Raw genomic sequence first — 14,248 nt, forward strand, 5'->3', positions numbered from 1 at the left:
TAGTTATTAAATAGTTATTAACTATTTACTAACTACCTAGCTAAAATAAATACAAATATACCTGTAAAATAAAACCTAACCTAAATTACACTAACACCTAACACTACATTACAATTAAATAAATTACCTAAATGAAATACAATTAAATAAATCAAATACAATTAGCTAAATTACAACCCCCCCCCCACTAAATTACAGAAAATAAAATACAAATTACAAGATCTTTAAACTAATTACACCTAATCTAATAGCCCTATCAAAATAAAAAAAGCCCATCCAAAATAAAAAAAAAAAACCCCTAGCCTAACCTAAACTACCAATAGCCCTTAAAAGGGCCTTTTGCGGGGCATTGCCCCCAAGAAATCAGCTCTTTTACCTGTAAAAAAAAAAATACACACACCCCCCAACAGTAAAACCCACCACCCACACAACCAACTCCCCAAATAAAACCCTAACTAAAAAAACCTAAGCTCCCCATTGCCCTGAAAAGGGCATTTGAATGGGCATTGCCCTTAAAAGGGCATTTAGCTCTATTGCGGCCCAAAGCCCTAACCTAAAAATAAAACCCACCCAATACACCCTTAAAAAATCCTAACACTAACCCTTGAAGATCCACTTACCGGGAGAAGTCTTCATCCAAGCGGCAAGATGTCCTCAACAAAGCCGTCAGAAGTGGTCCTCCGGACGGGCAGAAGTGGTCCTTAGTTAATTTATTTAATTGTAGTATAGTGTTAGGTGTTAGTGTAACTTAGGTTAGGTTTTATTTTACAGGTAAATTTGTATTTATTTTAGCTAGGTAGTTATTAAATAGTTAATAACTATTTAGTAACTATTCTACCTAGTTAAAATAAATACAAACTTGCCGGTAAAATAAAAATAAACCCTAAGCTAGATACAATGTATCTATTAGTTATATTGTAGCTAACTTAGGGTTTATTTTATAGGTAAGTATTTAGTTTTAAATAGGAATAATTTAGTTAATGATAGTAATTTTATTTAGATTTATTTAGTCAGCAGGAAGAACAGAACTATTTGTCTTGTTTCTCTCTTTCTATATACACTCACACATACACACGCTCTCGCACATACACACATACACACACTCTAGCACTCACACATACACACGCTCTCGCACATACACACATACACACACTCTAGCACTCACACATACATACACTCACACATACACACGCTCTCGCACATACACACATACACACACTCTAGCACTCACACATACATACACTCACACATACACACGCTCTCGCACATACACACATACACACACTCTAGCACTCACACATACACACGCTCTCGCACATACACACATACACACACTCTAGCACTCACACATACATACACTCACACATACACACGCTCTCGCACATACACACATACACACACTCTAGCACTCACACATACATACACTCACACATACACACGCTCTCGCACATACACACATACACACACTCTCGCAAACACACATGCTTACACACGCACACACATACATACACATACGTATACATACTCACACACACACATACACACACATACATACACATGCACACACTCTTGCACACACACACACACAAATACATTTACACATGTACACACGCTTGAACACACACACACATACACCCACACACATACATACACACAAACTTATAGACACACATACACACATATACACACACATACACATGCACATACATACACACAAACACATACACAAACATATACATACACATAAACACACACACTCGCACACACACATATACACACACACACACACACATGCACACATACATACACACATATACACATACTCACACACACACATACACATACATAAACACATGTACTCACGCTTTCACACACACATACACATGCACAAACACATATACACACATACATACACACACACTTATACACACACATACACAGATATACACACACATACATACATGCACATATACATATAGATAGATAGATAGACAGACATATTGTAATGACAGATAGCTAGATAGATAGATAGATAGATAGAAAAAGGGGCCTATCTATCAAGCTCCGAACAGAGCTTGACGGCCTGTGTTTCTGGCGAAAACACCAAACGCCAGAAACACAAGTTATGGAGCAGCGGTCACAAAGACCACTGCTCCATAACCCTGTCCACCTTTATCTAGAGCGATGTCTTGCGGACCTGATCTGCACTGTCGGTGCCCTTTTAAAGTTTCAAAGTCATTTAATGTAAACTATGTACAGTTTTACAATAGCAAGGTGCCACCCACTAGGGGTAGACATATTGTATATAGGCAGACAGAAAGATAGATAAATAAATACATATTGGATAGATAGATGATAGATAGATAGATAAAAAGATAGATAGACATATTGGCCTCTGTTTATCAAGGTCTAGCGGACCTGATCCGACAGTGCGGATCAGGTCCGCCAGACCTCGCTGAATGCGGAGAGCAATACACTCTCCGTATTCAGCATTGCACCAGCAGCTCGCGGCCAATGGGCCACCAGCAGGGAGGTGTCAATCAACCCGATCGTACTCGATCGGGTTGATTTCCGGCAATGTCTGTCCGCCTGGTCAGAGCAAGCGGACAGGTTATGGAGCAGCGTTCTTTGTGACCGCTGCTTCATAACTGCTGTTTCTGGCGAGTCTGAAGGCTCGTCAGAAACACGGGGCATCGAGCTCCATTCGGAGCTTGATACATATGCCCCATAGTATAGACAAATAGAATAATTTCATGTGAACCATGTGTACTTTTACTATAGCAATGTGCCACACACCTGGGGAATACGGATGGTATCTTTCTTTGAGAATAAACGCCTAGATTACGAGTCTTGCGTTAGGGTTAAAAAGCAGCGTTGTCCGCTCCCAACGTTGCTTTTTAACGGCCGCTGGTATTACGAGTCTTGAAATGACAGACTCACCGCTCACTTTTTTGGCCAGACTCGGAAATACCGCAAATCCACTTACGTCAATTGCATATCCTCTTTTTTCAATGGGACTTGCATAGCGCCGGTATTACGAGTCTGCCAAAAAGTGAGCGGTACACCCTCTCCTGTCAAGACTGGTACCGCATTTAAAAGTCAGTAGTTAAGAGTTTTACACTACAATGCCGTAGCATAAAACTCTTAACTAAAGTGCTAAAAAGTACACTAACACCCATAAACTACCTATTAACCCCTAAACCGAGCCCCTTCACATCGCAAACATTAAAATAAATATTTTAACCCCTAATCTGCCGAACCGGACATCGCCGCCACTATAATAAATATATTAACCCCTAAACCGCCGCACTCCCGCATTGCAAACACTAGTTAAATATTATTAACCCCTAATCTGCCGGCCCTAACATCGCCACCACCTACCTACATTTATTAACCCCTAATCTGCCGCCCCCAACGTCGCCGCCACTATATTAAATGTATTAACCCCTAAATCTAAGTCTAACCCTAACCCCCCTAACTTAAATATAATTTTAAAAAAAACTAAATATAATTACTACAATTAACTAAATTATTCCTATTTAAAACTAAATACTTACCAATAAAATAAACCCTAAGATAGCTACACTATAACTAATAGTTAAATTGTAGCTAACTTAGGATTTGTTTTTATTTTACAGACAACTTTGTATTTATTTTAACTAGGTACAATAGTTATTAAATAGTTAACTATTTAATAACTACCTAGTTAAAATAAAGACAAATTTACCTGTAAAATAAAACCTAACCTAAGTTACAATTACACCTAACACCACACTATAATTAAATTAATTACCTAAACTAAATACAATTAATTACAATTAAATAAAAGTATCTAAAGTAAGAAAAAAAACACTAAAATACAGAAAATAATAAAATAATTACAAGATTTTTAAACTAATTACACCTACTCTAATCCCCCTAACAAAATTAAAAAGCCCCCCAAAATAAAAAAGCCCTACCCTACACTAATTTACAAATAGCCCTTAAAAGGGCCTTTTGCTGGGCATTGCCCCAAAGTAATCAGCTCTTTTACCTGTATAAAAAAAGTACAAATACCCCACCACCCACACAACCAACCCTACTCTAAAACCCACCCAATCACCCCCTTAAAAAAAACCTAACACTAACCCCCTGAAGATCACCCTACCATGAGACATCTTCACCCAACCGGGCAGAAGTGGTCCTCCAGACGGGCAGAAGTCTTCATCCAGACGGCATCTTCTATCTTCATCCGGCACAGAGCGGGTCCATCTTCAAGACATCCGACGCGGAGCATCCTCTTCTTTCTTCGTCCGACGACTGAATGAAGGTTCCTTTAAATGACGTCATCCAAGATGGCGTTCCTTCAATTCCGTTTGTCTGATAGAATTCTATCAGATAATCGGAATTAAGGTAGAAATGTAATCAGCCAATAGGATTGAAGTTCAATCCTATTGGCTGATCCTATTGGTTCATATCAGCCAATAGAATGCGAGCTCAATCCTATTGGCTGATTGCATCAGCCAATAGGTTTTTTTTTACCTTAATTCCGATTGGCTGATAGAATTCTATCAGCCAATCGGAATTGAAGGGACGCCATCTTGGATGACGTCATTTAAAGGAACCTTCATTCAGTCGTCGGACGAAGAAAGAAGAGGATGCTCCGCGTCGGATGTCTTGAAGATGGACCACGCCGGATGGCTGAAGATAGAAGATGCGTCTGGATGAAGATTTCTGCCCGTCTGGAGGACCTCTTCTGCCCTGCTTGGATGAACACTTCTGCCCGTCTGGAGGACCACTCTTGCCCGGTTGGGTGAAGACGTCTTATGGTAGGGTGATCTTCAGTGGGTTAGTGTTAGTTTTTTTTAAGGGGGGATTGGGTGGGTTTTAGAGTAGGGTTGGATGTGTGGGTGGTGGGTTTTAATGTTGGGGGGGTATTTGTACTTTTTTTTTTTACAGGTAAAAGAGCTGATTACTTTGGGGAAATGCCCCGCAAAAGGCCCTTTTAAGGGCTATTTGTAATTTAGTGTAGGGTAGGGCTTTTTTTATTTTGGGGGGCTTTTTTATTTTGTTAGTGGTATAAGAGTAGGTGTAATTAGTTTAAAAATCTTGTAATTATTTTATTATTTTCTGTAATTTAGTGTTTGTTTTTTTCGTACTTTAAATAATTTTATTTAATTGTAATTAATTGTATTTAGTTTAGTTAATTTATTTAATTATAGTGTAGTGTTAGGTGTAATTGTAACTTAGGTTAGGTTTTATTTTACAGGTACTTTTGTCTTTATTTTAACTAGGTAGTTATTAAATAGTTAATAACTATTTAATAACTATTGTACCTAGTTAAAATAAATACAGAGTTGCCTGTAAAATAAAAATAAACCCTAAGCTAGATACAATGTAACTATTAGTTATATTGTAGCTATTTTAGGGTTTATTTTATAAGTAAGTATTTAGTTTTAAAGGGACAGTTTACTCAAAAATTTTCTCCCCTTTAATTTGTTCCCAATGATCCACTTTACCTGCTAGAGTGTATTAAATTGTTTACAAGTAGCTCCTTTACCCTTATATTGGCATTTAAAATTGTTAATTTAGCATGTGGTATCCCCACCTATTCTGAAAGTTTGTGGCCGCGCGTACCAGCTATAGATAAGCTTTGTAAACACAGCCAGCAGAAGAAATTACACTCCCAGTGTGATAAAGCAGAGATAAGGTAATGAAATGTTGATTTTCCATTGTTCTCTCAAAGTATTGGTGATTGTTTTAAGGACAGATATAAGATAAAGAAGCAGGTATATGTGCACAATGTGATAAAGTAATGAGATCTGATTATACCTACAGATATAAGATACAGACACATGTATATGTACACAGTGTGATACAGTAATGATATCTGATTATACCTACAGATATAAGATACAGACACATGTATATGTACACAATGTCATACAGTAATGAGATCTGATTATACCTACAGATATAAGATAAAGACACATGTATATGTACACAGTGTGATACTGTAATGAGATCTGATTATACCTACAGATATAAGATACAGACACATGTATATGTACACAATGTGATACAGTAATGAGATCTGATTATACCTACAGATATAAGATAAAGACACATGTATATGTACACAGTGTGATACAGTAATGAGATCTGATTATACCTACAGATATAAGATAAAGACACATGTATATGTACACAATGTGATAAAGTAATGAGATCTGATTATACCTACAGATATAAGATAAAGAAGCAGGTATATGTGCACAATGTGATACCGTAATGAGATCTGATTATACCTACAGATATAAGATACAGACACATGTATATGTACACAATGTGATAAAGTAATGAGATCTGATTATACCTACAGATATAAGATACAGACACATGTATATGTACACAATGTGATACAGTAATGAGATCTGATTATACCTACAGATATAAGATAAAGACACATGTATATGTACACAATGTGATACAGTAATGAGATCTGATTATACCTACAGATATAAGATACAGACACATGTATATGTACACAGTGTGATACAGTAATGAGATCTGATTATACCTACAGATATAAGATACAGACACATGTATATATACACAGTGTGATACAGTAATGAGATCTGATTATACCTACAGATATAAGATAAAGACACATGTATATGTACACAATGTGATACAGTAATGAGATCTGATTATACCTACAGATATAAGATACAGACACATGTATATGTACACAGTGTGATAAAGTAATAAGATCTGATTATACCTACAGATATAAGATACAGACACATGTATATGTACACAGTGTGATACAGTAATGAGATCTGATTATACCTACAGATATAAGATACAGACACATGTATATGTACACAGAGTGATAAAGTAATGAGATCTGATTATACCTACAGATATAAGATACAGACACATGTATATGTACACAGTGTGATAAAGTAATGAGATCTGATTATACCTACAGATATAAGATACAGACACATGTATATGTACACAGTGTGATACAGTAATGAGATCTGATTATACCTACAGATATAAGATAAAGACACATGTATATGTACACAGTGTGATACAGTAATGAGATCTGATTATACCTACAGATATAAGATAAAGACACATGTATATGTACACAATGTGATAAAGTAATGAGATCTGATTATACCTACAGATATAAGATAAAGAAGCAGGTATATGTGCACAATGTGATACAGTAATGAGATCTGATTATACCTACAAGCTCAACCCATTTTATTAGGCTGTGGCTTCAAAACACAAAATCAGAGCTTTAATATACAGAAATAAACCTTAAAAAGCTAATTTTCATACATTTTTTACTCTGCAGTTGGTAAAAAAAGCAATTGTAAACACATTAAAGGAAAAACTATTTTACAGTATACTGTCCCTTTAAATAGTAATTATTTAGTTAATTTTATTTAGATTTATTTAAATTATATTTAAGTTAGGGGGTTTAGGGTTAGACTTAGGTTTAGGAATTAATATGTTTATTATAGTGGTGGCGACGTTGGGGGCGGCAGATTAGGGGTTAATAAATATAATGTAGGTGTCAGCGATGTTGGGGGCAGCAGATTAGGGGTTAATAAGTATAATGTAGGTGGCAGCAGGGTCCGGAGCGGCAGTTTAGGGGTTAATAAGAATAATGTAGGTGTCGGCGATGTCGGGTGCGGCAGATTAGGGGTTAATAAGTGTAAGATTAGCGGTGTTTAGACTCGGGGTTCATGTTAGGGTGTTAGGTGTAGACATAAACAGTATTTCCCCATAGCAATCAATGGGGCTGTGTTAGAAGCTGAACGCTGCTTTTTTGCAGGTGTTAGGTTTTTTTTCAGCCGGCTCTCCCCCATTGATTCCTATTGGGAAATCGTGCATGAGCACATTTTACCAGCTCATCGCTAACGTAAGCAGCGTTGGTATTGAGGTGAGATGTGGAGCAAAATTTTGCTCTTCGCTCACTTTTTTGTGGTTAACGCCAGGTTTGTAAAAACCCATTATACCAGCGTTGTCTGTAAGTGAGCGGTGAGCTTAAACTGCTCGTTAGCACCGCACCCCTCCTAACGCAAAACTCGTAATCTAGGTGAGTGTTTTTTAGAATACAATTTTGAAATTCCTAAATAATAAGTAATACTGTCTATGTATGTATAATATATATATATATATATATATATAGTAACAATATATAAGTATTTACTGGATATGCTCTACTGTTTTTTAGTAAAAAGCTTGTCAGGAGAACAGGATGAGTCTGTAGCCCTGTGGTATTGGAATACATTGGACATGGATGCTGCTAAGCGCTGCAACTGCTGCAAAAGCCAGGTTTAGTAAAGATAGCTGATGACTACAATTCTCAGGAGATTTGGATGTCATTTAGAAGCCAACAGAAGATTTTATATCAGCATCTAGTATCAGGAAGTATTGTTCTCTCACAAACTAACCTGACAGGGAGTTTATATGTCAGAGAGCACAGATATGACACGTCATTTAAATAAAAACAGGAAGTCCAGGTACGGTTTAATGATACCACTGCTTGTTTTGTTCCTGTAGGTCGCCCAGGAATGTTTGTACCATCGCGAGAAGAGGATGTCCATAGACCTTGTGCACGATGATGTGGAGAAACAGCTTCTGCAGGTACAAACTCTAGAAGACCACACAACATGTTCTGTACTGTAAACGCGAGTGTCTGACGGGGGGGGGGGGGGGAGAGAGCTGTTGCTTAGTACGCTTGCCACAAAGGTAGGTTGGAACAACGAAGCCCTTGTTGCGGCCTTCTTTTTTTTTTTTTTTTTTTTTTTTTCCAAAAGCTTTTTATTAAGGACGTAATTTCAACAAACAATCTTTCCAAGTTAAGGCAATAACAGTATACATACAATGAATTTACATGAAAGATATGGATATGTGCATGGGGATTGGTTGGATTGATGGGCAGATGAGATCAGCAATCTTTCCCAACATGAAAGTCCTCGTTTTTACAGAGGTATCTCGTGTATATACAGTAGTTTTTCCAAAACATAATCTCATAACAACAATCTACACTGGTGTAATTTTTAAGGTAATAAATCAGTCAATAGAGGGCACACATCAATAGGGTTGAGAGATGGTGTTACACTATGCTATACTATATTAGATTAAATTAAATTAAACTGCAGACTCCCCATAATATTGGGTCGTTAATGTGGAGGGGACTCCCGGACCCCTCTCCGCCTATCTGTGGTTTATAGCGTAGGTTCCGTTTTCTATGTTGTCTTATTGCAGGCCTGTCTCAACAGGGGGGTATCTGGGGTAGGGGTGAAACTCTGAAGTGATCGCACTGTTTCAAGAGAAAAAGGGGGGCAATGTTAGGGGGCACAAGGGAGAGGCCGAAGGGGGTATACTTTGGGTTTTATAGATATCTAGGTGTCGGCTGGGCGGTTTAACAGGGACTCCCAAGGTTCCCAAGTAAGGCAATAATTTTGCAGTTGCCCTCTTTCCCTGGCTACAAAATTTTCCATATTCTTAATGTAGTTTACACCTTCCAGTACACTCTGTAATCTTGGGGGTTGGCTCTTCTTCCAGTTCCTAGCTATAAGGAGCTTGGCAGAAATGAGGATATAGATCAGAAGGTTCTGTTTAATCTTGGGTATGCTATCAAGCTCTAAATGTAATATGGCTAGGGCGGGGTTCAAGTCCGTCGTTAATCCTAAATCTCTACAGACCTTTTCTACCTTTTTCCAGTAATCCGTCAATCTAGGGCACGTCCACCAGATATGTAGGGGAGACCCAGGTTCTCCACATCCCCTCCAACACTGTTGTGAATGCCCGGGAAAGAGCTTCTGTAGCTTTGTGGGCACCAAGTGCCATCTGGTAATTACTTTAAAGTATAGTTCGTATAAGGTGATGCAGTGAGTTGCTTTTTTCGTTAAGCTAATGGCTTTGTGCCAAGTCTCAGTTGTAAATGTTAGCTGTAAGTCTCTCTCCCAGGCATCCATATGCGTTGTCTTTTGGGAGGTTGTTTCCTCTATGAGGCAGTGGTAGTGTATCGAGAGAGGTTTAAACTGTTGAAGATTGGCCATCCATCTTGCCTCCCACATAGTCAATTCTCTCATTGAGTCGTCTAGAAATCCCCAGGATTTCATTAATGTGCGCAACCTTAATAGATCGAATCTCAGGTTGGGGGTCAAGGTAGGGGAATCTAACATATCCTGGTGTGGTCGTAGCTTGGCATTATTATAAAAATCCTGTAAAGTATTTATGTCTGAGTCAGTCCAGGTGTTAAGATGGGCGTTGGGTAAACCTATCAAGAGGCCTCTTATGGAGTGCACTGGTGAGGGGTGTGGGGCTATCAGTTTATTATGTCTTAGTTTAAACCATGTCTCTTGGCAGCCCTTCACGATGTTGTTTGCAATGTGTACTTTAATTTGCCAATGTGGAGGTAGCCAAAGCAAGTCCTCCAAGTTAATGTATGCTGGCAGTGATGCCTGTTCTAGTTCTCTCCATCTTGTCGTGGGGAGTTCTTTAGCCCAGGCTGTAACATGTGTTATCATTGCCGCTTCATAATATTTCCTGACATTGGGAAGGCCCAAGCCTCCCTTCTCCAGTGGCATGTGTAGAATATGTGCTGCTACCCGAGGTCTCTTATCATGCCAAGTATAGGCGTTAAAAAGAGCCTGGAACTTTCTGAGTAAGGTGCATGGAACTGGTAGCGGAATGCACCGGAACAGATACGTAAGTTTAGGAAGAATCATCATTTTAAGAGCTGCTATCCTACCTAACCAAGAGATCTCGTCGTAACGTTTGGAATGAAGCTCTGCAGTGATATTTGTTAGGAGATTTTCAAAGTTCTCTTTTATCACCGTGGCTTTAGCATGGGACAGAAAAACTCCCAAGTGACGAATTCCTTTGGAGGACCACTTAAAAGAATAGGTGGATTGGATAGAGGCACTCTCATTCTGTGGAATATTAATGGAGTATGCTTCCGTTTTAGTCACATTCAATTTATAATATGAGATTTCCCCAAATTGTTGGAATAGGGCCATTAATGGGCGTAGAGAATTAATGGGGTCTGAGAGAAAGACTGTAAGGTCGTCTGCAAAGAGTGCCAATTTCTGGGGGGTATCATGTAGTTGTACACCTTGGATCTCTCTAGATTCTCTAATGGCGAGCGCCAGAGGCTCGATCGCAAGGACAAATAGGAGAGGGGAGAGTGGGCACCCCTGCCTGGTCCCATTTCGAATCGTTATTTTGGGCGAACAAAATCCCAGTCCCCGAACAACTGCTGTGGGAGTGGAATATAAAGCTTTGACCGCCTTGACGAAGGAGTCCGGAATTCCGAACGCCGAAAGGGTCTGGAACAGGTAGTCCCATCTCACCCTGTCAAACGCCTTTTCGGCATCTAGTGACAGGGTGAGCATTTGGAGGTCCATATCCGCAGCCTCCGAGAATATATTTAGGAGGCGTCGGGTATTATCCGTGCCCTGTCGGCCCTGGACAAAGCCCACTTGATCCAAGTGTATGAGCATCTGCAGGTGCTTTCCCAGTCTATTCGCTAGCATTTTAGCGTAGATTTTGGCATCAACATTGATAAGGGAGATGGGTCTATAACTAGAGCACAGTAGGGGATCTTTACCTTCTTTGGGGATTGTTGTGATGTTGGCCTCCAAGAGTTCGGCCAGAAAGCTACCTCTGGATGCAGCATCACTAAACAATCGGAGTAGTATCGGAGCTACAATTGGGCTGAGTGCACGGTAAAATGTTACCGTAAAACCGTCCGGGCCTGGGGCTTTATGAGGTGTCAGTTCGCTTATGGCTATTTTAATCTCTGTTAGTGTAAATTGTTGTTCTAGTTCCGTCCTGGCTTCTTCAGAAAGGGTGGGGATAGGCAGTCCTTTTAAGAACCCCTGGATATCACTATGGTTGGCTTTAGCCATCCCTTCAGTTGCCTCAATGTCGTACAGGGAGGAGTAGTAAGCTGCAAATGCAGCGCCTATGTCTTTGGGCGCGTGTACTGCTCCTCTACGTGTCTCAATGTGGGGTATTCTCTTTTGTTGCGTGCGCTTGCGGAGTTTGTTAGCGAGCAGTTTGTCTGCTCTATTCCCTTTATAGTAATAGAGTTGTTTGAGTTTGTGTAGGTTCTCTTGGACCCTTATCAAATCTCGTTTGGCTATTTCATCTCTAATAATTCCTATTTGGCGTGCCATCTGGGGGCTGGGATGTGTTTTATTAGTCTGCTCGAGTATGCGTAGGTCACCGTAGAGCTTCGCCAAAGACTGATTTCCCTCTTTACGAAGTCGAGCTGTTTTTTTAATGAAATGTCCCCGAAGAAATGCCTTAAGAGCTGCCCACACAATGTCTATGTCAGTATTCCCTATGTCATTGTGTGTTAGGAATTCCTTAACGGTCTCTTGTAGTGCTGGGAGTTCAACATTAGATAGCCATTGTTCTGGGAGTCTCCATTTGTTGCGGCCTTCTTTCATGGAAATATCATGGAAATAATATAACTTGTTGAACCACCTGCCCTCATAACAATGTTGCTATACCTTGTAATCATTTTAGCGTAAAAACTTCTCATATCCAACAGAGCAAGTGCTCATCCCCTGGAATGTATCTCCTTATATCTGAGCACAAGCACCCATGGGAGTCTTTGTGTGAAACATAATTTATAAAGTAATGCACAGCTCATGTGTACAACAAACCACTCTCTCCTGCGCACATTTTGCCACTGATATTATTATGCTTGTACAATCTGTTGTCCCTTCTTGGATAAGAACTCTCAGTTTCGTGATAAGCAGGGCTATCTCTTTCATGAGGCAGGCAGGAATCTCTCACATTTGAGAGGCAGGGCTCTCTGTTTTGGGATAGGCAAGGCTCTCTCTCATGAGACAGACAGGGTTCTCATTCTAATGAGACAGACAGGGCTCTCTCTTATAAGATAAGTAGGGCTCTGTTTTAGGATAGGCAGGGCAATCTCTTATGAGACAGGCAGGGCTCTCATTCCTGTGTTACGATTAGTATTATGGCTATGAGCTGGTGTTATGGTTAGTACTATGGCTAAGAGTTGGTATTAGGTTTTGTACTATGGCTAAGAGCTGGTGTTAGAGTTATTACTATGGCTAAGAGCTGGTGTTAGGTTTAATACTATGGCTAAGACCTGGTGTTAGGGTTAGTACTATGGCTAAGAGTTGGTGTTAGGGTTAGTACTATGGCTAAGAGCTGATGTTAGGGTTAGTATTATGGCTAAGAGCTGGTGTTAGGGTTAGTACTATGGCTAAGAGCTGGTGTTACGTTTAGAACTATGACTAAGAGCTAGTGTTAGGGTTAGTACTGTGGCTAAGAGCTGGTATTAGGGTTAGTACTATGGCTAAGAGCTGGTGTTAGGTTTAGTACTATGGCTAAGAGCTAGTGTTAGGGTTAGTACTATGACTAAGAGCTGGTGTTAGGTTTAGTACTATAGCTGAGAACTGGTGTTAGGGTTAGTACTATGGCTAAGAGCTAGTGTTATGGTTAGTACTATGGCTAAGAGCTGGTGTTAGGTTTAATACTATGGCTAAGAGCCAGTGTTAGGGTTAGTGATATGGCTAAGAGCTGGTGTTATGGTTAGTACTATGGTTAAGAGCTGGTGTTAGGGTAAGTACTATGGCTAAGAGTTGGTGTTAGGGTTATTACTAACCCTAAAACCAGCTCTTAGTCATAGTACTAACCCTAACACCAGCTCTTAGCCACGTACTAACCCTAACACTAACTCTTAACCATAGTACTAACCCTAACACCAGCTCTTAGCCATAGTACTAACCCTAACAATAGCTCTTAGCCATAGTACTAACCCTAACACCAGCTCTTAGCCATAGTACTAACCCTAACACTAGCTCTTAGCCATAGCACTAACCCTAACAATAACTCTTAGCCATAGTACTAACCCTAACACCAGCTCTTAACCATAGTAGTAAACCTAACACCAGATCTTAGCCACGTACTAACCCTAACACTAGCTCTTAGCCATAGTACTAACCCTAATACCAGCACCTTAGCCATAGTACTAAGCCTAATACCAGCTCTTAGCCATAGTACTAACCCTAACACCAGCTCTTAGCCATAGTACTAACCCTAACACTAGCTCTTAGCCATAGCACTAACCCTAACAATAACTCTTAGCCATAGTACTAACCCTAACACCAGCTCTTAACCATAGTAGTAAACCTAACACCAGATCTTAGCCACGTACTAACCCTAACACTAGCTCTTAGCCATAGTACTA

At 39.6% G+C, this 14,248-nt stretch overlaps 1 protein-coding gene across 1 annotated transcript in view; it reads left to right on the top strand.

Annotated features, from left to right (window-relative positions):
* TEKT3 (tektin 3) overlaps window positions 1-14,248 on the top strand; it is a 66,858-nt gene that overhangs the window by 13,368 nt on the left and 39,242 nt on the right. The window contains exon 2 of the mRNA XM_053696885.1: window positions 8,566-8,649. Coding sequence (XP_053552860.1) covers window positions 8,566-8,649 — 84 coding nt within the window. The remainder of the gene's footprint in view (window positions 1-8,565; window positions 8,650-14,248) is intronic.

The sequence above is a fragment of the Bombina bombina genome, chromosome 1, assembly GCF_027579735.1.
Source record: "Bombina bombina isolate aBomBom1 chromosome 1, aBomBom1.pri, whole genome shotgun sequence".
NCBI lineage: Eukaryota > Metazoa > Chordata > Amphibia > Anura > Bombinatoridae > Bombina > Bombina bombina.